Here is a 25,749-nt window from a genome sequence, read left to right as displayed (position 1 = left end):
TGGAAAGTCTTGCGCGACAGCGAGCAGAGCTGGCGAGGGAACACAAGTGGACAGAAATTAAAAATCTTCAACCTGAAGACCAGCTGATTCTTAAAACTTGGAACGAGCTTCCTGTGACATACCACACAATGCAGCGTGTGAGTATTGCCGTATTGACCATGTTTGGCTCTACATATGCATGTGAACAGTCTTTCTCGCATATGAGGAACATTAAGACCAACCTACGCTCACGTTTAACTGATGGAAGCCTCAACGCCTGCATGAAGCTCAACCTCACCACGTATGAACCAGACTACAAGGCCATCAGCAAAACCATGCAGCACCAGAAGTCGCATTAAAAGTAAGACATATTTAATTTATTATACGTTAAAAATACTATATGGCTCTCAATGAAATATATTTAGAAATATTTGGCTTTTATGGCTCTCCCAGTCAAAAAGGTTCCCGACCCCTGCCCTGGATGATACTGTGACCAGGGACGTGCAGTCAGGGGAGGCGGTGAGGCAGAGCCTCACCTTTCATCATGAAAAGAAAAAACAAATGATGATAAAATAAATATTAATATTTGTCTACTAATCTGTGCTATAAATGTAATTTATGTACAATTCCAATCATTTTTATTATCAAAATCGCTGAATTTGCATATTTCCTGTTCAATTAGAGGGGAGATACACGAGTTGAGGCAGCGAGGAGTGGAGCCTCACCACGGATTGCGCAATCCCTCACAAACTGGGTTGAGCGCATGCCTTTTGCTTTCTCACTGTTTGTCACCAATGTAATGTTTGTAGACACTTTTATTATATGTCCTCACTTTCCTTAAAATAGTTAATGTATTTCATGTATGTGTATAACATATTTAGTCTTGCTGATCTTACATAAAACCGCACGAGATGAGGCAGCCAGTACCTCTGCCTCACTGAAGGGGGCGTATGCGTGAGCCCACGGGTTGATTGAGACGGAAAGACTTCTAAAACTAAAAGAAGATAAGGAGGACTTTTACAACAAAGTCACGGAGATTTTTGTCCAGAAGGATAGGAGAATGGACTTCATTTTCAAGTAAAGGTAAGCCCATGCATACACTGCAATACATCCTTTTATTTGTATTGAATTAGTATATAATTAATTAAATACTAATAGTAGTAATAATAATACATTTTATTTATAAGCGCCTTTCCTGGACACTCAAGGACACTGTACAAAGATAAACAAATACAAAAAGCAACAACAGATAAAAACTACACAATATAAAAAATAGTAATAGTAATTGTGGAATCACGATGGCAAATTAGGAAAACACGCACAGTGCAGAGCAAATGCGGTCTTTCTCTGAGCTGCTCCTTGTCCAAATATGTACCTTAATTATGTGTGTAAAGAATGCTGATGAGATATGAAACACAAGCAGTAGTCAATATGCAAGCTGCCAAATGAATGGTGAATTGAAGCGACTATATTGGGTTCATATATTTGTAAATCTGACTCTGAAAAAGTCAGTACCTCACTGCACGTCACTGACTGTGACAGATTCCTGGGGGCTAGATATGGCCAAAATGTCTGGTATCACAACATATAAATGTTTCTAACAACCACAAGGATTTTGCTGACTACACCTGGATACCCTGTTTTGGCCACAATCTGCATTTGTCAGTCAAGCAAGCCATAGACATTGATTGTGTGGCAGACTGTCTCTGGCTTCTCAAGATCTAATAAGATGTCAAGACTGCTGAAGACTAACAGAAGAAATCTTTAAAGCTGCCACAATATACACTAATTTATGATGAGCCCACCTGATGGGGTTATACTTATGATTTAAGGTGGATTGATTTTGTGAGCAGCAGCAAGCACTCTGCTGTTCTGGCTGAGGACAGAAATAAGTGGCACCTGATGCCCAGAGACACAGACAAGACAACTTTGGAAACAGTGAGGGATGTCTTGGCTCCACTCAGTGATTTCACAGATGCCCTATGTGGAGAGAAAGAAACAACTCTCTCATCAGTCCTACCACTCATGTGGAAGATGACAGTTGACTAGCACTGGAAATGAAGCAGAGAATTACAGAAGACTTTGAAAAGAGATACAATGAGCACGAGCTGAAGATGACACTAAACATCTCCACTTTCCTAGATCCAAGATTTAAGAGCACTTTTGTCACTACAGAAGAGGAAGTTAAGAGGGAACTGCTCCTAAAAGCCGAGACAGTTAAGGTTCCTAGGGAGCACAGTCAGAGCAGCAGTTGCTGCAGCAAAGAGAAAATAGAGGAGCAGTTGATGCAGCAAAGAGAAAAAGAAGTGATCTAAAAAGTTTGCTCTGCAGTATCATCTCAGAAAAGAAGTGGGCAGATAGTTCTAGAACAAGACAAGATTTGTCCAAACCCACAACACCAGTAGATAAACTAAATGGTGAGATCGCTGACTATAAACAATTAAAAGACATCAGCCCTGCAGCCCTGACTTGGTGGAGTCAACATGAGGCACACCTGCCCATCCTGGCTCACTTGGCAAAACAGTATCTGTGCATTTGACCGTGTCTTTAGTACAACTGGAAATATCTGCAGTCCTAGACTGAGTGAGGACACCCTTGTTTTCTTGGCCAAAAATCTAAACAAGACAAAGGGACTGAATGACAAATGAAAAACAGCCAGCCACCCTAGGACTATGGTTTAGGATGAGTAGTGACAAAACACCATTCAAGCCAATTATGCTGCTGTATTAGTTGGGCTATTAATGTTCTCATTTTTGTCAGATCTCATTATTGAATGTCATTTCTTATTGTTTTTATACAAATATATTTTGAATTACGACAAAGAAAAGTTGTTCAGAATTAGGATGACGCTCAATGGTCGAGTTGAAAATATTTTTCTTGACTGAGGATTACTCAGCCAAGATTTAGGATAGGTTAGAGGTAACCGGTTTGAGATTATGCTGCTATTTTAGTTAACCAGGATTATATTAATTTTACGTTAAATGCTGTTGCTTTATTGTTCCAAGTTTATTTTGTGAGCGTTTCCACTTTAAAAAAAAAAAGTATAGAAATCCATGACTTGATAACGGTATCGTGACAACACTAGGTCTAAGATGTAGTATGGCCCATTGAATGAGGTTAAGAGAATCTATGAGATCTAAAAAAAGTGTCCCCTGGGGACAGCCATGTCTCAGTAATCATAAATGTGCAGCTTTATCTCACATACACATTAAAAATCTCCCTCTGAATATCCTAAACATGCATACCTCGAGCTTCTGCTCCTTGCTGGCCAGGTCGGCACGGAGGGTCTCTATGTTGTTGATATGGGCCTTCCTCTTGTCCTCATAGTGCTTACTGTGGTGCTTGCACTTCGACACTTCCTGATCATTCTTACTAAGCTCCTCCTGCAGGGAAGTAGAGGAGCAATAGAGGAGCGAGAGTAAATAGTTGGATTATGATTGCAGGTTTAGAATAAATTACAGTACTGAAAGTGTGCAAGTTGACTCCATGCACACCAGCTGGGAGATACAGGTTGAGACCACTGCATCATTACAAATTTGGTAATCATTCTTTATTTTGGCAGGAACTTGTTCCCATATAGATGCATTAAGTAAAAAGACTAGGACAAGAAGCTGCACAAGATTTGGCTGGGTATTTCCATCATAAACACTTACTCATCATAAGACATGCAATTTGTAAACAACTACCTGCCCCCAAATCATTTAATTTTCTTGATCACTTGAGATGAATGAATAAATTATTCATATCACTATGATGCAGCAATAGTGCAGTCCTCATTGTATCATCTAGCAACTCTGATCCAATTTGACTAGTATTACAAAACTGGCTGTTTTGGCACTCAAGGGGATAGATATGATTCCCCATCATTGGATTCGTCCATACTAACCCAACTGCCTGACTCATGAAACACCTGCTTATCACATTACCTTGATGGCATCTGCCTCCTCAGCCACTGCACTGATCTGGTCTTTGTGTTGCTTATACTCCTGCTCTGCCTCCTCATAGGAGACCTTGAGCTTTGCCATCTCAGCCGTCACCTCCTCGCACTCTGCATGCTTAGTAGAGATCTTACTGATAATCTCCTGGAGTTCTTCCTCCTATATATAGTAGAGCAGCAGATGACAAGAACAGGTGATGAGAAATATTTGTATTTGTGCAATATATTAAAAAAACATTTGCACTACTGGCTCAGATAATCTGTCTCAGTTGTGTCACTGGTTAAAATTTCTTGTTTGGTGATCATTCCTGCTACCTATTTTAAGTATGTGTCTGTGTATTAGGGCTGCATGATATATCGTTTCAGCAACATCATGATATATTTTGAATTCTGATCCTAATCTTAAATCAATTTAACAATTCACCACACATTGTTTACAAACGTGCTCCAAACATTTGACTTTAGTAAAAGCCATCCTTGCACCAGAATGACCTACTCAATTGTTATTGGCCATTCCAGATGATATGCACAGCATGCACATTTTAATTTTACTTTCAAGTGTCATTCATCTACTCATCCACATTCCGGTAGAAAATTCAATATCAACGGTATCATTTACTTTAATAGAAAAACATCATCTACATGATCAAATGTCCCTGTGGCTTGGCTTACGTAGGGAAAAACAACATGCCGTCTTAAGACCTGTATTTCAGAGCAAAGAAGTAGCATATGTATTAACAATCAACCCTGTGGCTGTGCATTTCAACTCATTCAAACATAACCCATCCAAACTGAGATACAATGGGACTGAACACTTGAAAAACCCCAGAAAGGGAGGGGACATCAACAACATCCTTATGAAAAGACAGGCAGTCTCTTTTTACTTTTTTTTTTTCTCCCCCAATTGTATCCAGCCTATTACCCCGGTCGCTGCTCCACTCCCTCTGCCGATCTGGGGAAGGCTGCAGACTACCACATGCCTCCTCTGATACATGTGGAGTCACCTGCCGCTTCTTTTCACCTGACAGTGAGGAGTTTTGCCAGGGGGACATAGCCTGTGGGAGGATCATGCTATTCCCCCCAGGTGCCCCGATCAACCAGAGAAGGCGCTAGTGAAGCGACCAGGATATATACCCACATCCGGCTTTCCACCCGCAGACACAGCCAATTGTGTCTGTAGGGATGCCCAACCAAGCCAGAGGTAACACGGGGAGATTCCCATGTTGGTAGGCAACGGAATAGACCGCCACGCTACCCGGACGCCAGCTATCTTTTTACTCTATCACCTAAGGATTTAAATTTAGATTTTGAACTTAACCCTTTTTCGTAAGTGGTTATATGTGGAAAAAACATTTTTTTCAAAGTATGATTGACAGACCATTCTTTACTTTTACAGATATCTTAATGAATATGATTGTCAACCCCAAAAGTTTATATGTCTTGACTGTGTTGTCTTTCCTGTTGCAGGTATCAATACACATTCTGGCCAATTGCTAGGCTGGACTTCCCTGTATTGTAAAAAAAAAAAGGGGGGGGGGGGAGAAGAGCAAAGAAGGGAAAAAATGTGTGTGTGTGGTTGTTTTTGGGTGCATAATTACTTTTTTCTGTTTTTCTACCTTATTCATATAGTAATTTTTTATTATTATTACTATTTGACTTAACTTGTGATGTATTGGATTTGATTTAATTAACATGTGCCTGTATAACATTGATCTTGATGTTTCTAGTTGTTTTTGCCCTTTTCATAGAGGCATACTCTGTCCCCCATGTGGGAGCATCAGATAGTGTAGTCCAGCTCTGCTCTGATGGGCCCAGCTTGAGAGTAGATTGACTCTCAATCACGATGATCACAATCATCTGAGTGATGAATGCGTTTGTGTCTATATATTGGTTGTTCTGCTTTGTGACGGTGATTTGACAATGCCTGATGAAAATCTGTTGGATCGTAATGTTGCTAAATTAAAATTGCTGGGAGCCACTGGCACAGTGTGTGGATTTTTTGTCTGATTCTAGACAAGGTGAAGGTCGTGTTGACAGGTCCTAAAATCTGACACCTACCAAAGGCATGAGGTCCTCCGACTGCGGCTCTTCCACATTTTGTAGGTCTGTCAACTCAAGCTCTAGCATCCTGGCCTTATCCTGGAACAGCAGGGAGGAAACAGAGGCTCTCTTATAAGCCAAATACAGCATTGGTGCAAATAAGTTTTAGTCTGGAAATTACATCTGAAAAAATGGGAGTTGTCTTACATACAAACGCTTGACGTTTAAACGTTATTACATATTAACGACAGCAGATGGAGCCAATTATCTCCATCTACAAAGTACATGTTTGCTAGTTAATGCACTTATTGAAATGTTATATGTTTTTTCACTATGAGATTAAATAGTATTAGAAATACCATTAGGCTATAGTTTTATTACATGTCTATTTCATTTAACACTTAAAATGATGGCCGGTTTTTAAACTTTTTTTTTTATTCTGTCAAGATAAATACCCAACTGAGATATTAATACATTGCACAAGTTAGTATGTCTGACACCATAATTAACGATAATACTATTTTTAAACAATTCAAACTTGAATAGCAAAATTAAAAGTGAAAATATTACCTGAAAAACACATATTGCTAATCTAACAAACATAAGGCCTATAAAACGTGAAATGTAAAAAAAGAACTGAATGTTGCGAAGAAAATTACATGAACAACACACGTGACATGACATGCAAATTACACGCTGTCATTTTGACTGCTCATGGTTGTTTTGGGTAGATCTTATAACTTTTTTTCCCGTGCAATTGCTCTAACTCATTTTAATGCAAACATATGAAGTTTTAGGAGTACTGGAGCGGCAGGTCTGTATCTTTTTTTTCACCAAGTTATTCAACTTTCTCATCTCATCTTCAGCCACTTTTCTGGGGTTGGGTCGCGGTGGCAGCAAGCTAAGTAAGGCACTCCAGATGTCCCTCTCCCCAGCAATGCCCTCCAGCTCCTCCTGGGGGATCCCAAGGTGTTCCCAGGCCAGATTGGACATGTAGTCCCTCCAGCGCATTCTGGGTCTACCCCAGGGTCTCCTCCCAGTTGGCCGTGCCCGGTAAACCTCCAAAGGAAGGCGCCCATAGGCATCCTAATCACATGCCCGAACCATCTCAACTGGCTTCTTTCGATGCGAAGGAGCAGCGGCTCTACTCCAAGCTCCCTCTGGATGTCCGAGCTCCTCATCCTAAGGCTGAGCCCAGACACCCTACAGAGGAAACTCATTTCAGCCGCTTGTATTCGCGATCTCACCCTTTCGGTCACTACCCAAAGCTCATGACCATAGGTGAGGATTGGAATGAAGATTGACTGGTAAATTGAGAGCTTTGCCACCCGGCTCAGCTCCTTCTTCGCCACAACAGTCTGGTACAACGTCCGCATTACTGCTGATGCTGCACCAATCCGCCTGTCAATCTCCCACTCCATCCTACCCTCACTCATGCTATTAAACTTTGAAAATCCAAAACAGTCAAAAGGACTGCCATGGTTGTTCTAGTAGCGTTTAAAGTTCCGGTTGTTGTTTGGGACTGTTTAAATGATTATTTTCGGTTCGTTTTTTACATTTCACATTATATAGGCCTTGTTATGTTTGTTAGATTAGCAATATGTGTTTTTCAGGTAATACTTTCAGTTCGACCATGTCTAACTGAAGTTTAAATAGTTTAAAAATAGTATTACAGCCATACTAACATATGCAATGCATTAATATCTCAATTGGGTATTTATCTTGACAGAATATAGAGTTTAAAAAACCGGTCATTTTGATTGACCATGGTCATTTTAGGTAGATCTTATCATTACTTTGTTTTTGTGCGATTGATCTAAAATTAATTTTAATGCAAATATAGGAGGGGCAGGGCTGTATCTTTTTTTTTCTCACAAAGTGATTAAACTTTGAAAATCCAAAACGGTCACAATGAGCGTCTTGGTCGTTGTAGTGTTAAAAAGCATTTGGCATTAAGACTTGTATTGGCAAACTTGTTTCTCATAACCAGAGGAATCATTTGACATCTAAAGGTATGCAGCATGAGAAGCTGTTAATTTTATACAAATTTTCAAAAGTAGCTATAGTGCCCCCCCCCCCCCCCCCAATGGCTGATTCCTCCCAAATTTTACGCAGTACTTCTATAGATGCACACACGCGTCACAAATTTAGTGCTACAGGTCCATTGCTAACCTTGTCTAAGTGCTGCTGAAAGCTGATTGTGGCCATATCTTTAGGAGTATGATGATGCGTTTTAACGGATTGCGAAGGGTAATCTCACTTCGCTTTTCCTCGTATATAGCACCTTTAATGAATTATGGCTATTTAAACGTATGATGCTGCTACAGCACCAACCTTGGGTTCAACAACAGTCACTGGTAAAATGTTACAAAAAAAAAATTACTTTGGTTTTCTTCTGCTCCATGTGGGCTCTCCTTAGCAGCCCCTCATTCCGGTTGATGTCCTCCTCTACTTTCCTCATTTGCTGCTCAAAGCGAGTGGCATAGGCCATCTGGTTCTCCACCTCTCTCTTCAAGTGTCTGGAAGTAGAGAGAACAAAAGCGAAAAGAGGCTGTTAGAAAATAAGAGAACAGGGGGCGGTAGAGCGCGTATCACATATCAAGCCTGAGTCCTTACCGCAGCGGCCTGGGTTTGGGACGTTTGCTCCAAGTCATCCCTCTTTATCCCCCCTCAATCCAGATGCACTGCTAAATTCCTTCAATGTTCAGTGCCTGTCCATCCTCGACCAAATTGCACCATTTAAAACTAGGAAACAAAAATCAAATAACCTCCCCTGGCTGAATGATTACACTCATGCCCTTAAGAAGACACCGTAGAAAATCAGAACGACAATGGAAGGTCAACAAGTCCGAATTAGCACATAACACCCTTAAAAACCAAATATTAATTTACCAGAAGACAGTTAAGGATGCAAGATTGCTATTGTTGCTGCAGTGTTAAAGAGCTGAAACTCGAGAATTTCACTCTTAAACTTTTATAATGAGAAGTAACAAATAAAGAATCTTGAATCTCTTGAAGATCAGCATACTTCACTGAACTAATATCATGAAATAACCACAATCCTTAAGTTTTTTTCAGAGTAATTTATTCTGTTATTAATGGTCCCTCCACTTCTCTTTTTGAACCTGATGTTGAGTTGTCTGAAAATGTTCTCACTCATTTTGTAAATAAGGTGGAGAATATTAAGTCCCAAATCCAGCCAGGCTCTTGCATTCATTCCATTCCTCATTTTAACTTTGCCTCTTTCACTGTTTCAACCAATTACAATTTCAGTGTTAGAGTACCAATATTAACTCCTCCTCCTGCATCCTAGACAACATTCCCACTAAGCTGCTCAAGGATGTATTTTTAACTATCAACCTCGTTATTCTGCAAATTCTTAATAATTCTCTGGGCTCTGGTTCTTTTCCAGACAGTTTTAAGCATGCCATTGTTCAGCCATTGCTGAAGAAATCTAATTTAGATCCCCTGTCCCTAAGGTAACTACACACCAATCTCCAAATTGTCTTTTCCATCTAAGGTTTGGCAGAGTGATTTCTTTTATGAACACTAATACTGTATTTAATCATTTCCAGTCTGGTTTTAGAGCACTTCATAGTACCGAGACAGCTCTAGTTAAGGTCAATCATGACCTAGTGCTGACTGCAGACAGAGGTGACCGCTTGATTTTAGTTCTTATAGACTTAAATGCTGCCTTTGACACGGTCGATCACAACATCCTCTTACATCACTTATGCCCCTTTTCCACTACCTGGTACCAGCTCAACTCGACTCGACTTTTTCATTTTCCATTACTGGAAAGGACCGGCATTTTGGTAACTGTTACCACTTTTCTGGTACCACCTTTGCCAAGGTTCCAAAAAAACTGGAGCGGGTACCAAAATCAATGCAGACCAGCTACACTGAGGGGGTATTGTTATGGTAATGGAAAACGACACTCTGCGAGGTGAGTCAAGTCGAGCCGGTACCACGTAGTGGAAAAGGGGCATTAGAGACCTGGGTTGGCATCAAGGGCTCGGCTCTTACCTTATTACGCTCTTACCTCACCAACAGAACTTTTTCTGTTGTTCTGGATAACTCTACCTCCTCGGTGGCTCAACTGAGTTGTAGTGTCCCTCAAGGCTCAGTTCTTGACCCCTTCTCTTTTCTATATATATGCTGCCAGGTCATCAAAATCACGATGTGCTCTACCATTTTTATGCTGACGGCACTCAGTTATACATGCCACTAAAACCCACAGGTCCTAGCACTTTAGCAAATCTCACAACTTGCCTCTCTGACATAAAATCCTGGATGTCTGAAAATTTCTCAAATTTAATGTTAAGTCTGAGGTAGGTGCAGTGGTTAGCGTGGTCGCCTCACAGGAAGAAGGTCCTGGGTTCAAGCCCCGGGGTAGTCCAACCTTGGGGTCATCCCAGGTCATCCTCTGTGTGGTGTTTGCATGTTCACACCGTGTCTGCGTGGGTTTCCTCCACGCAGACACGGTGTTTGGTTATTTCCTTTTAGGTAATCAACCAAACACAAAGTTAAGAAAATATGACGAAGCCTATCTTGCTCTTGGGTTCACAGTGAATGTGGTGGGAGATAAGGAGAGACCAGTGTCTTTTATGTCTGAAAACTCTGGCAGCTGGTAGTATGAGACCAAAAAAAATTAAGAAGACACTTAGAGACATTACACCCCAGTCACATCAATAAGCCACTCAAGTTTTTTTCAGAGAAAACTTGGTGCATACCATCAGCAGGAACATTGCTTTGTAAAACCTGCATCAGTGGACAACAAAGTCAGAACATGGGAGAACAGTGCGGGTGTTTGCATGGATGGTGCAAAGACCATGGCAGGGAAAAGGAAGGTATTGCAGGCACTAATCAAAAGGGTCTCACCAAATGCGCAATGGACGCACTGTCATACACAGAGAAGCACTAGCATCAAGACAGATTAGCCCTGACCTAAACGTGGTTTTGACCAATGTTGTTAGCATGGTCAATTTCATCAAAACAAGACCCCTGAGAGTGTGGCTGTTCTCTGCACTTTGTGAGGACATGGGCGCTGAACATTCAGTTGTGCTGTTTCACAGTGAGGCTAGGTGGCTCTCACGAGGTAAAATGTTGTTGCGAGTCTTTGAGCTCAGAGAGGAAATTCGGGTGTTTCTATAGGAGGAGCATATGCATGAAGTTGCAAGCAAGTTTAGTGATGAACAATTTCTGATCAAACTGGCCTATCTCAGCGATATATTTGGAAAGCTGAATGAATTAAATCTTCAGCTTCAAAAGCAGAGACAAGCACCTTCCTCACCTGGCAGACAAGATCAATGGATTCACTCGAAAGCTTGAGATGTGGGGCAGGCAACTTGATCAAGGAAATACTGACTTCTTTGAGAATCTGAGTGAATTTGTTGAAACCAGTGATTCTGGAGCCACCACCGTGATTTCATGTCTTAAGGAGCACATCTCTTCCCTGAGATGATTCTTTCAAAAATACTTCCCAAACAACAGCGCTCAGTATGACTGGGTGACAGATCCATTCAATGCAGCAGCACCTGCTCATTTCAGCTCTGCTGAAGAGGACCAGTTCATCGAGATGACATCTGACTCCACCCTGAGGTCGAGCTTTACAGCTCAGAAACTGAGTGAATTCTGGCTTGGTGTGGAGAGGGAGTATCCACTCATAGGACAGAGGGCTGTGGGCATTCTGCTTCCCTTCGCCACATCCTATCTCTGTGAGACGGGCTTTTCTGCTTTTGCCTCACTTAATACCAAAGTACAGATCTAAGCTCAACATTGAGCATGACTTGAGAGTGACAGTATCAAGCCTGATCCCATTTTGAAAAGAGGTGCAGTGCAAAACAGGCTCATTGCAGCCACTCATGCAGTGATAAGACTTGAGTTCTCACAAATTGACTTGCTCATCGTTTTTCCCAAATATCTGCATTTGTTCTTTTTTTGCACAGATTGAACTGTATTGTTATTGTTCTAGCAAAGTGATTTCTAAATTTTATTTTTTCTGTTTTTGAAAAAGCAAAGACTGATGGAGCAATCTAGTGACAAATGTCACAAAAAGGTTTGATAAAGTTGAAGTGGAACTTGCGTTATTTGCACAACAGAACTTACTGAAAGAAAAGTGAAAGGAATGTTCATGATCTTGGTGTTATTTAAATAAAGTTAAACTTGGCCCACTTTATCATCATTTTGTTGGGGCGGGGGGCATGAAAAATGTTCTTCCTCCAAAGGGGGCCATGACAGAAAACATTTGAGAACCACTGTCATACCACAACATTAGACATGTTAATCCAGCAGATCTCAGCAGTTTAATTACCTTGAACTCCATTCCTGGTCCCATCTTCCCACTCCCAGATCTAATGGACTACTACAATTATATTTTATCTTCTGCACTTAATACTTTAGCCCCTCTGGAAACACAGGTTGTCTCATTTGCCCATACTGCTCCTTGGTACACAAATGAACTACGTCAGCTCAAGGCTTTAGGTTGGCACCTGGTGAGACTTTGCACCAAGACTAATTGCTGTTCATAATAAAATGTATTCTGATCCAATACTCCACTATAAAAATGCTCTTTCAACAGCTAAAATATCCTATTACGCAAATATTATCAGAACAGCTGAAGGGAATACTAGAACTCTTCTCCACAGTGAAAAGATTACTCAACCCCCCCAAAATCAATATGAACATCAATGTTTCTAAAGAACAATGCTCTGCTTTTTGAAGTTTTTCAACTTCAAAATTAGAACCATTCATGAGCAGCTAACATCATGCAGACTGACTTACCATCAGCAAGCGCCATGAAACTGTCCCCATCCACGGTCCTATGTGACTTCAGTCTTCCAACAGAAAAACAAATTACTAAGTCTAGCACCTCCACATATCACCTGGATCCAATTCCCACAACCCTAGTTAAAGCTTGCCTGCCCTCCATCATCTCCCTGATAACCTCCATTATCAACTACTCTCTATCCACTGGTACAGTTTGCCCTTAACTGAAGGTTGCCTTATCACAACAAGTCTGAAAAAACCTGGTTTAGACTCTCATGACCAAAACAACTACCGGACTATTTCCTATTTACCATTCATGTTCAAAATCCCTGAGAGGGTAGCTGCATCTCAACTCCAGATCTACCTTGATAACAATAGTCTCTTTGAACCAGTGTTGTAGTACTCGAGTCCAGGACTCGGACTCGAGTCCGACTCGAGTCCTGATTTTCATGACTCGTGACTCGCCTTGGACTTGAGCACTGATGACTCGGACTTGTACTCGGACTCGCGAATTTACTGCATTCGGACTCGGAAGTTGGAGACCCGGACTCTGACTTTTTAATTGATAAAGGCTGTTTTTGTTAGATTTTTTTTAATAATAGGCCCTATTAAAATATATTGATAGCTATATTAATACTGTAACATTATTCAATTTCGTGTAAGGGCAGGCACGTGTGTTCCACCTACATGCGGATTCACATGGCGTGCATACCGTCATGTTCAGTAGCGCGAAGATGCCTAAAGAGACGCCCCGAATTGTGCGCTTTGCTTACACAGATTTTACAACAAATTCCAGCAAGATCACTGCTAGATGTTCGATATGTAAACGAACTATTGAGGAGAAGACCGGGACAACCTCAAACTTCAACAGACATCTGTCAAGGATGCACCCAGAAAAGTAAGTGATATGCAGTCAGTTGATGATATGGTTGGTGATCAGTTAACGTTAGCTAGCTAGCTATCTAGCTACGGTAACAATAGCCTCTGAAGTAACTCAACCACTGGTCCAAGATGTTTGGTCAGGTCGTGTGGTGGGTATATCATATCACTAGAACCAAGTGAGATTGTATAGGTAAGTTAAGTAACGTTACTGTTAGAATGCTAATGCAGCATTGCACAGAAAAGTCACAGTACGGTTCGCTTTCGGTACGAGCGTGCCATCCATCTCACTAATGATGAGTTGGTAAGTAACACGCAGCGTCTTCGTGTTATAGGGAGATTAAAACTGATTTTTCTTATTTATCATTTAGCTAATTACCAAGTAGCATACACTTAACGGAAAAAACACACCACTCTGAACTACCGTGTTAGCATTAATCTTAACTAGCAATAACAAATCCGCACATTGCAGATCTCCGCCATGAATATTCTCCAAGTGCGGAGAAGGAAGAAGTCTAGCCTATATGCATCCACAAATAATGGTGATAAAATGTGCACAACTTTACAATGCAAATAAAAATAATTGTAGGCTAGTACTCGCTAAATGGACTAATTGAAGAAAGCTAATGTGGATGCCGCCACTGGTTTTCTTGAGAGCTGGAGACGGTACAAGATTTGACGGATGTGGCATCCCCCCCCCCCCCCGATGTACCGAAAACTACCGAACCGTATCGTGATTTGTGACACCGCATAGGCTACTGTAAATATGGGAATATTTTTCTTTGCATATATGCAGCATTGGGTGTGCCAAATTCTAAAAATAGACTCGCACGACGTAGCTTTTGAACAGTACTATGAACTGGCTCTATCTTCTAACAAAATCACACCCTCCCTGACCCATACAGAATAAACATACAGACTCACGAAGGATAGAGAGTTAAAGCTCAGCTAGGTAGCATGTAACATACTTAAATCAATAATTAAATGACTGGGTTTTGCTAATTAATCCCTGTCCTGTTAGTCTCATAAATTATGTATCTTTTCTCATACTTTTCATTTATCCAGCTAGCTTACATTAGTTAATCTACTAATATGGTAATGTTAGTTATATAGATAACTAAATATGTAACTTAACTGGTTATGGTTCAAACAACTATGTGTATAATGTGTAACATTTGTATTGTTATTGCATATTGTTATAGCTATAACGTTACACATTTTTTGCTGTGAGAAAGATTACTTGAAACAGTTTGGCATCAGCAAGCTAAAGTGTGTATCCTATCTTCCCCTAGGTTCCAAGAATACCGTGCCTCCACTGCTTCAGATGTGATGCCAGCTGCTCCAGGTCAGAAGACTATCACATCATTTTTAAATGATGGACAGCAAAGGATGTACGACCTCAAACATCCACGTCAGAGGGCTATAAGTGATGCCCTTGTAAAAGATCTAATCATTAAGTGCTGCTTGCCACTCTCCATCGTTGACAATGAGGACTTCAAGCACTTCCTGCATGTCCTGGACCCTCAGTACCGGCCCATAGCAAGATCCACAATTTCCTCTGTGACCATTCCAGGAATGGTGGAAGTCAAGAAAGAACAGATAAAGAACCAGCTGGCAGAAGCATCGAGTGTTGCTGTTACCACAGACATTTGGAGTGATCGAAAGATGCAGTCATTCCTTGGAGTGACAGCACACACAGTGGCAATGGATAAGAAAAACAGGAACTCAGCCTTCAGTCATATCTTCTTTCCTGCAAAAGAGTGCATGGGAAACACTCAGGAGAGAAGATTGCAATGATGTTTGAATGCTGTGCTGAAGAATACCTGATTAAGGACAAGATCAACTTTGTCATAACTGACAATGCATCCAACATGAGAAAAGCTTTCCAGGCCAGCTTTCCCCTAGAACAGCGGTCGGGAACCTATGGCTCGCGAGCCATATATGGCTCTTCCGGTGACGGCATATGGCTCCCAGACAATTTTGAGTTGAAAATTATTTTTTTTTCAAAAAAATCAGTTTGGAACTGATTTTACAATACTTGTGATATTTCTTAATAATACTGTGTCATTTTAAAGTAAACAGAAATTAGTTTTGAAGATAAATTTCACGGGTCACGGGTCACCCGTGGGTCGGGTCGGGAACCAATGGCTCGCGAGCATGTCCGGGTCATTGTAAAGGTGAAGAAATCAATTTTATCAGATAGCCAACTAGTTTATCCGCTTCAACCCTTGTAACGGAAAAGATGGCGAAAAGAAAAAAAGACGATGATTACCGTGCATTCCAGGCTGCGTGGACAGAGGAATTTGCATTTGTGGAGAGAGCAGGATCTGCGGTATGTCTAATATGCAATGATAAAATTGCATCGATGAAACGGTCAAATATAAAGCGGCACTTCGATACGCACCATGCTTCATTTGCATCGAAATATCCAGCGGGGGACAGCAGGAAAAGGGCATGCGAGGAGCTACAGCGGAGAGTGCAGACGAGTCAGCAGCAACCACGTGTGTGGACCAAGCAAGGTGACGGGAATTCCGCTAGCTTTGCGGGGGCTTTGGCAATAGTAAGGAATGGAAAGTCATTCACAGATGGCGAGTATGCCAAAACATTCATGCTTGATGTGGCCAATGAACTGTTTGATGACTTCCCAAATAAAGACAAGATAATCAAACGAATAAAAGACATGCCCCTGTCAGCAAGAACTGTGCACGATCGTAGCATCATGATGGTAAATCAAGTCGAGGAAACACAAATTAAGGACATAAACGCCGGGACATACTTTTCTCTCGCGTTAGATGAGTCAACAGACGTTAGCCATCTATCTCAGTGCAGTATCATTGCCAGGTATGCTGCAGGTGACACACTGCGTGAGGAAAGCTTGGCTGTTTTGCCAATGAAAGGGACAACAAGAGGAGAGGATTTATTCATGTCTTTCATGGAGTTTGCTAAAGAAAAAAAACTACCGATGGATAAACTTATTTCTGTCTGTACTGATGGTGCACCCTGTATGTTGGGGAAGAACAAAGGATTTGTAGCGCTTCTCCGTGAACATGAAAAGAGAGCCATCCTAAGTTTTCATTGCATCCTGCACCAGGAGGCGCTTTGCGCTCAGACGTGTGGCCAGGAGCTTGGCGAGGTGATGTCTCTGATCATTCGAGTGGTCAACTTTATTGTTGCCCGAGCTTTAAATGATCGCCAGTTTAAAGCTCTGTTAGAAGAAGTTGGGAATCATTATCCCGGTCTGCTTTTACACAGCAACGTGCGTTGGTTGTCAAGGGGGAAGGTGCTCAGCCGTTTTGCAGCTTGCCTGAGTGAAATCCGGACTTTTCTTGAAATGAAAGGCGTCAAGCATCCTGAGCTAGACAACACTGACTGGCTCCTGCAGTTTCACTATCTCGTGGACATAACTGGCCATCTGAACCAGCTCAATGTGAAAATGCAAGGTATTGGAAATACAATCTCATCCCTTCAACAAGCAGTGTTTGCATTTGAAAGCAAGCTGGAAGTCTTTCTCAGGGACATTGAAACAGGTCGTCTTCTGCACTTTGAAAGACTGCAACAATTTAGAGATGCATGCTTAGCAAGTGACTCCACTCAACATCTGGATCTCCAGCAGCTAGCTGGCTTTACGTTCAATCTCCTGCAGTCATTCAAAGCACGTTTTGGAGAATTTCGTGCGCGCACTGGTCTTTTCAAGTTCATCACTCATCCACATGAGTGTGCAGTGGACAAAATCGACCTGACATGCATCCCCGGGGTCTCTATCGGAGACTTTGAGCTGGAAGTTGCTGACCTGAAGGCATCAGACATGTGGATGAGTAAGTTCAAGTCACTTAATGGAGAGTTGGAAAGTCTTGCGCGACAGCGAGCAGAGCTGGCGAGGGAACACAAGTGGACAGAAATTAAAAATCTTCAACCTGAAGACCAGCTGATTCTTAAAACTTGGAACGAGCTTCCTGTGACATACCACACAATGCAGCGTGTGAGTATTGCCGTATTGACCATGTTTGGCTCTACATATGCATGTGAACAGTCTTTCTCGCATATGAGGAACATTAAGACCAACCTACGCTCACGTTTAACTGATGGAAGCCTCAACGCCTGCATGAAGCTCAACCTCACCACGTATGAACCAGACTACAAGGCCATCAGCAAAACCATGCAGCACCAGAAGTCGCATTAAAAGTAAGACATATTTAATTTATTATACGTTAAAAATACTATATGGCTCTCAATGAAATATATTTAGAAATATTTGGCTTTTATGGCTCTCCCAGTCAAACAGGTTCCCGACCCCTGCCCTAGAGGATCCTTGTGATGCTGAAGCTCATGATCCCAGCACATTTGAGGAGGATGATGAAATATGGCAAGACGTGATGCCAGAAGATCAACAGACAGTCAATGACACTTTGGCTGAGAACTGTAAGATGCAGAGACTATCATGCTTCACACATTCACTGCAGTTGGTCATAAAAGATGGTCTGAAAGACACCAGTGGGCTGTCAAGCACCCTAGCAAAGCTATCCCGTGCAGCCAACCTCCTCCACAGTGGCACCTCGTTTAAAGACTGCTTTGAAGCGTGTTTTGGTGATGCAACAATTCCAACAGCAAATGCCACACGATGGAATTCCACTCTGAAGCAGGTGAAGGCTTATGTGCATTTAGACATGCAAAAGCTGTCCAGTGTGTTGGAATCAGAGGGGCACAAAAGCCTTATCTTATCCCCGCGAGAGTATGCTGAGCTTAAAGAACTGATCGAAGTTCTTGATCCGTTCTTAGAGGCAACCAACCTAACTCAGGGTGAGACTACTTTCACCGTCAGTGTGATTGTGCCCTGTGTCCTCACTCTGCGCTGTCACCTGCAGGAAATAAGAGGAAAAGCCAGATACTGTGGGCCTCTGGTGAGAGCTCTGGAGAGCTCCTTGAAAACAAGGTTTGCAGAGGTTTTCAGTGCAGTCAAGATACCAGGATGTGAGCCAGCTGAAGGAAGAGGCCCCACCAAATTTCTTTTCACCAATGCCTACTTCATAGCATCTGTGTTGGACCCAGCATTTGGCTTCCAGTGGCTAGAACATGATGTGCAGCTGGACAGTGATATCAAAGATGTGCTGAAGACTGAGATCAAAGGTGAGAAATGTTTTGATTAATGTTAGTTAAGTGATTAACTATTTGATTGTTGTGATGTTTATATCATTGAAGGTGTTACAATAAAGCACATAGACGTGTCATTTGTCATGTAGGCCTAGTCAATAACATATTTGTAATGAGTCCCCCATGCCCCCCTCTCATTTCAGAGTATATAAAGGCAGAGGGTGACAAGCAAGCGGTATCAACAGCAGATGCAGCGGAAGCAACAGGACCAGGGGAAGGTGAACTTTCAGAGTCTCCTCCTGAGAAGCAGTTGAGAATGTTCTCCCACTATAGGAGGACTCCCTCCTCCACCGAGAAGAAGCCATCTGGCCAGGCTCAGTTGACTGCATACCTCAACTTGATTGCTGAGCAGGACTCTGACTCAGTCCCGTGCCTCAGGTTTTGGCAGCAAAACAAATCCAAATTCCCTACCCTCTATCAGATTGCCACACAGGTATTCTCTATCCCTGCCTCCAGTGCGCCCATTGAAAGGGTATTTAGTCATGGAGGCATTTTGATGAGGCCTCACCGTGCAAGGTTGAGTAGTTCCATGCTGTCAGATCTTATGTTTTTGAAATGCAACGTGTATGCTTAAAACTAGTGCCACCAGCCTTTTGTTCCTAACTATTCCTGAGAGACAATGTCTTTTGACTAGTTTTTATGAATGTATTGTATGCTGTGGAACTTACTTCTGTATACTGTTTCCACCATTTGCTAATATCATGCTATTCACAGCTTTCAATGTGTTTTGAAGTACATCCAATGTTCAAAATGTCAAAGAAATTCAGACTGTTCTAAAAATGTGTGTGTGCGCGCATGCTTGCGCGTGCATGTGTGCGAGTGTGTGGGTGTGCATTTGTTTGGCTATCGTGTTACAAAGTAATTAAACTCCCTTTGAAATGGTGACAGCTGTGTCATTTTTGTTTAATGTAGACCTTTTTTATTTGTATGTCAGATCTTTGACTGTGCCCGAGTGGATCACTGGAGCCATCTTGGAACTCGACTCAGACTCAACCTTGATGACTCGGACTAGGGTAATAGGGACTTGACTCGGACTCAGGTAATGGGGACTCGACTCGGACTCGACTTTTCTTTGGTGACTCGGACTTGGACTTGGACTCGAACACTGGGGACTCGAGACTCGACTCGGACTCGAGGTTTAGTGACTCGACTACAACACTGCTTTGAACAAATCTATTCTGGCTTTCACACCAAACATAGCACAGAAGCAGCACTGGTTAAGATCACCAACAACCTCCTTTGTGCAGCTGATTCCGATCTACTCGCTCTATCCTAATCCTCCTTGACCTCACCACAGCCTTTGATACTATATCCCATCAGCTCCTCATGGATCGTCTGGCTAGCACTGGAGTTGAGGGCACTGTATCAGTGGTTTGCTTCCTACCTTACAGATAGGACACATTCTGTACAGATTCAGGATTACTGGTCAGAAAGCTTCATAGTTAGGGGCGTTCGGGTAGTGTAACAGTCCATGCCATTGCCTATCAACACGGGGATTACCAGTTCGAATCCCCATGTCACCTCTGGCTTGGCCGGGCATTCCTACAGACAATTGGCTGTGTCTGCCGGTGGGAAGACGGATGTTGGTATGTGTCCTGGTCGGTCAGGACGCCTGTTCAGGGGGGAGGGGAACAGCGTGATCCCCCTGGTGAAACTCCTCACTGTCAGGTGAAAAGAAGCAGCTGGCCACTCCACATGTATGCAGCCCTCCCCGGATTGGCAGAGGGGGTGGAGCAGCGACTGGGACGGCCCGGAAGAGTGGGGTAATTGGCCAGATACAATTGGGGAGAAAAGGGGGGAAAAATCCGAAAAAAGAAAGCTTCATAGTTCATCATGGAGTTTCCTAGGGATTCAGTGTTAGGGCCACTCTTGTTTATTATTTACCTCCTCCCTCTTGGCAACATCTTCCAGCACTATGGTATCCATTTTCAAAATACAGGGCTCCTGTGTGTACCCAAAGTTAAAAAGAAGTCAGCTGGTGGCAGGACCTTTTCCTATCGGGCCCCATTCTTGTGGAAATACCTGCCTGCTGCAGTCAGACAATCAGTCTGATGAGTCCTTTAAATCCAAACTTTTGTCTTAACCTACAATTAGATGCCTTTAAATTAAGCACTTCGTGACCTGTACAGAATGGCGGGTCAGTTTCTGTCTCAATGAATTTACCAAGCACTGTCCTGACAATGAGATTAGATCATTGACTATTGCAACGGTTCTTTTTTCTGTCACGTCTTTTCTCTCTCTGAATTACATTTTCGCCTGTCACTTCTCCTATGTATGTGAATGGTGTGATGTGAGTCTCCTCTGGTTGCATGTGCAGTCTGCCCTCCCAAGTTTCCATGGTGAAGGTGGTTGCCACCTGGGCACTGCTTGGCATCCTCCTCATCACATTCTTTATATATAAAGCCATATAATTTTGTTATCCTGTTTCAATGTTGTATCCTTCTCTCTCTCCAATGTGTGATATACTAAGTCTTTTCTCATGTCTCCCTTGTGTGCATGTGTACCCTGTCCTCTTGCTAGATCTACATGGTGATGGTACTCACGTGGCTCAGGTCCTAGGCTGTTCCGATGGCATCTGGACACAGCTTGGCATCCTCCTCATCATATATCTTTTAATTCTGTTATCCTCATTAATGTTGTATTCTGTAAACACACAACGTCCATTGCACGTCTATCCATCTGCTCTCCCTGTTAAAAGGATTTTTTTAGGGTGTTTTTCTTTATCTGATGCAAGGGTCTAAGGACAGGATGTTGTATTGCTGTGAAGCCCCCTGAGGCAAATTTGTAATTTGTGATATTGGGCTATGCAAATAAAATTTATATGAAAGGCTCCATTAAATAAAATGTATTATTATTATTATTATTATTATTGCATAGCCTGGCCACTGTTAAATATTTCAATTCATTATTAATTGCCAATGTTCCTTTTAGCCTAAGCTACTGGAAACATAGTCCATTGGAGAAAAGGACAGTTTCAGCTATCAGAATTTTAAACAAAGAAAAAACAAAAACTGAGGCGATGCACAACCTCTTCATGCATCATAACACCTAACATACAGTGCTGGGAAAATTCTTTTTCAAACAGGGTCAGTTGGTGTTGAATAAATTTTTTACTTCAATCAATAAATGAAATTCTCATTTAAAACTGTATTTTGTGTTTACTCTGGTTCTCCTCGTCTTATATTACATTTTGTATTAAGATCTGAAACCATTCAGTGTGACAGATATGCAAAAATAGAGGAAATCAGGAAGGGGGCAAATAATTTTTCACTGCACTATACATACACACACACACACACACACACACAAAAACAGACCTGATCTCCTCCTCAACATCTCCAGAAAGGAAGTTAGCTCTGGACTGCTCAGCGGTATAGCTGCGGTTAGAAAAGATCTGGTCTCCATCCTGAGAGAAAGCCTGGGTACAGTTCTTGGGTGGGTTTCTGCTCTCCATCACTTGACGAGCTTCTTTACGATTCTACATAAACATCATAAACAATTACATAAGTGCCAAAAGTTTGATTCATAAATGTGCACCCAAAAAATCATTTGGGTCAATTCAGTACTTCTTCTAGACTAATGTATTTAACAAGCAAAAATCCTAGAGAGCAACTCCTTTAATCTCAAGTTTATTTTTACAGATGGTGCCCTCCATAGGCAAATAACTCATGACTCTGATAACAAAGACTTATATAACAAATACTCTTTCCCAGTGGAGCTGTTACCTTAATGAGCAGAATGCTCTCTACTCCCCTCTGGTCAATCAAGCAGTTTGCCACAACAGGGTCCTCAATATGCAACGCTTGCAGCACTGAGGGGTAATCAGGGTGATTCACAGCCCTGACACATGAACAAACACATAAAACACCACCACCATTTAACTTTGGCACAATAAATTCAGTGAATGAACTAGTGGGAAAAAAGCAGGAATATAAATAGTTATGAGAAGGTTAAACGTAATTAATATTTGGCCAAGTCATGAAAATATAGACAAACATTAGCTTCAGAAAATATTCAGACCCCTTCACTTTTTGCACACTGTGTTGTGGATTTAATTTTAAATGGATTAAAATGCATAAAAGTGAACATGTTTTTAGATTTTTTTTTGCAAATTTATTAAAAATCAAAAACTGAAATCTCTCATTTACATGTATTCAGACCATTTGCTGTGGAACTCCAAATTGTGATGAGGTGGATCCTGTTTGCTTTAATTATTCTTCAGATGAATCTACAACTTGACTGGAGTCAACCTGTGGTAAATTGAATTGACTGGGACTTCCGGTCTGCCGATGGGAGTAGTCAGATGCATAGTGAAAGCGCGCTCCCAGATCAATTGCAAATGTCCCACCAAATAACTTGTTAACTCGATATTTACCAGCGTAAGAGATAGATGAGTGAGAGAAAAATCACCAAAAGCCACAAAAGAGAGGAAAACATGCCAAAAACTCAAGCCAAACGCGCCTCAGCCCCGGCAGTGAAAGTTAACAACATCGACACAGAGCATGCTAACAAACGTAGTGAAGCTGCCGTTGTCCAGGAGTCCGGGAATGAGCACAGGCCCCAAAGGCATAATTAGGGCGATAAAAGAGTTAAAAACGGAACTCAAGGAAGATAATGACTGCCTTAGTACGGAATCAGAAACATTTATTTGTCATTTCATTCCATGCACCTGCACACATGAAATGAAATACCGTTTCCCACAGCAGTGTAATACAAAGACAAAAACACATCCAACCTACCTAAAAAAAAAAAAAATACAAAAACGCATACATCCAACATAATCCAAAAAAACAAAAATTTTTGCCACTGTCCAAGAAGAAAGCAAATGCCAGGAGGACTGTTCGAACTGCTAGTCTGCATGGGCTAGCAGTTAGCTTAGCCTGCCCCGCTTCTGCGTCTTGTCAGACTGCCCTCGGTGTTTCCTCCTCAGGCACAGCTCCAGGCAGGGCCGTGGTCCTTGGGCCCACCGGACGCAGCAGACCAGGTTCCGCCAGCTCTCCCAGCCAGATAGACACATCTCCCGGCACTCCACACAATGACACCAAAAACACAGTCAATGCCAGGTGAGGCTGCAGCCAGACAGCCCTCGATGTTATCAGAACTGCCAGTCTGCATGGGCTAGCAGTTAGCTTAGCCTGCCCCGCTTCCGCGTCCTCTCAGACCACCCTCGGTGTTTCCTCTTCGGCCGCAGCTCCAGGCAGGGCCGTGGTCCCTGGGCCCACAGGATGCAGCAGATCAAGCTCTCCCAGCCATCAAACAAAGACATCAACTTAGACGCAGATGTGGACAAAGACTGCATGGACGGAACTGGGTGAGGTTGCCGCAAACAGAAGTTCACGCTGCCATCTTCCCACACCGGAAAAATCCAACCGGGCAACAGTCTCTCTACTTTGACCATGATTATGCGACTGAGATAGTCAAGAAGTGCAGGGAATACAACAGGATAAAGAAAGCCCTAATGGAGAGGGGGATTCGCTTTCAAACACCACACACGAATATGCGGATCCACTGGGATACAGGAGCTCGAACATACATACAGCAGTGCACAGGAGGCGCAGTGGGAGCTGAAAAGACACTGATTCCCCATGGAGGAGCCAAAGACAGCCGAGGGAGACAGCAACCCAGAAACAAGGCTTTGTGAGCTTATGGGATGGCAGCAGACAGCAGGTTGCAGCGAGGGGGGGCAGACTGTGGCCCCGAGAGTGAGGTAAAATCTCCAGGAGTTCCAGATAGTGGAGCGGATAAAAGCAAAATTTGAGTGGAATTGTGCAAATTATGATACAAGCATGAAATTTGGTGTATTTCTTCTCCAGAGGCTTCTGATCAAATCTGTCCGATTGGCCACTTTAAAATCCAAGATGGCGGCCATTTTTCAAGATGGCTGTCAAATTAGCCTCCAAAATTCCTTTTTTTATATTAATGTGTGTAGCTTTTCGGTTTGATTGATCTTGGAGTCGATTCCTATGTTTTCAAGCCTGTTGGGTTGGATTTTGTGATTTTTATATAGCAACAAATTTTATATAACAAATTAATCAGTCACATCAGTATCTGGGTATAAGATTTACACCAATATGAAAACTTTTCATTACAGAAAATAATCCAGAAAAATGCTTAAGATAATTTAGAAATGGTATCGTAACATAGTTTGCCCAGCAGAGGGCACTCTGCAGCACATTTGGCTGAGTAGGCTACGCATCATAGCTGAGCAGACAGTGGTGTGGAGTCAAGCTGTCTTCATGGTAAGCAACTAACTGATAGTAATGCATTTCTGAAATAGATAAACAATGACCCTATAATTTCCCTTAACTCTAATATACCCCTGTCCCTGACAAACATCATGTCACTCATGATTATCCCATCTGTTTGCTATATTAGCTACGTTAACAAGGTAGCTGTCTGCAGCATATGTGACTGAGTAGACTACGCATCACAGCTGAGCAGACAGGGCTGTGGAGTCAAGCTGTGTCTTCATGGGTACTACTAGTAGCTAACTAGTAGCAATGCATAGCTGGTAAGTTAATAAACAATGACCCCATAATTTTCCCTTAACTCATTTTATAATATATAACCTTGTCCCTGATAATCTTCATGTCATTCATGCTTACCCCACCTGTTTGCCATGTTAGCAAGGTAGCTAGTAGTAGCTTATATAAAGAATATTGGCAGATATATTGGTGTAAAAAACAATGATTTTTTTTTAACATTCATATCCTCATCAGCCGCAAAAATTGAACAGACTCTATTTTTATAGACTATATTTTCTCAGTTGCAGGGTGGTAAAAGGATCAACCTTTGAAATTAAACGTCAGACCAGCCATGGATGTGAGCTCTACTAGTAAATCAAGGAACACTGACTGGACCAAGTGTGGCATATGTCAACTAGATAAGAAGGAAGATCTAAAGTCTCCCTAGACCAATCCTGTCAAAAAAGGAGATGATGGGTATGTGACCTTGGCAAGGAATATTCCTCGGTTTCAATCACTTCATCAACTACCAAT

At 42.1% G+C, this 25,749-nt stretch overlaps 1 protein-coding gene across 1 annotated transcript in view; it reads right to left on the bottom strand.

Moving 5' to 3' along the window:
* The window catches only part of si:dkey-119f1.1 (Structural maintenance of chromosomes protein 6-like), an 81,395-nt gene that overhangs the window by 25,931 nt on the left and 29,715 nt on the right, over positions 1-25,749 (bottom strand). The window contains exons 15-20 of the mRNA XM_056294433.1: positions 22,477-22,591; positions 22,069-22,229; positions 8,340-8,475; positions 5,975-6,055; positions 3,906-4,076; positions 3,225-3,362 (exon numbers count right to left, since the gene is read on the bottom strand). Of these exons, the coding sequence (XP_056150408.1) occupies positions 3,225-3,362; positions 3,906-4,076; positions 5,975-6,055; positions 8,340-8,475; positions 22,069-22,229; positions 22,477-22,591 (802 nt within the window). The remainder of the gene's footprint in view (positions 1-3,224; positions 3,363-3,905; positions 4,077-5,974; positions 6,056-8,339; positions 8,476-22,068; positions 22,230-22,476; positions 22,592-25,749) is intronic.

Source organism: Lampris incognitus, chromosome 15 (genome assembly GCF_029633865.1).
Source record: "Lampris incognitus isolate fLamInc1 chromosome 15, fLamInc1.hap2, whole genome shotgun sequence".
Lineage (NCBI taxonomy): Eukaryota > Metazoa > Chordata > Actinopteri > Lampriformes > Lampridae > Lampris > Lampris incognitus.
Note: the sequence above shows the minus strand (reverse complement) of the source record. Positions and strands in the feature narration are given on the sequence as shown.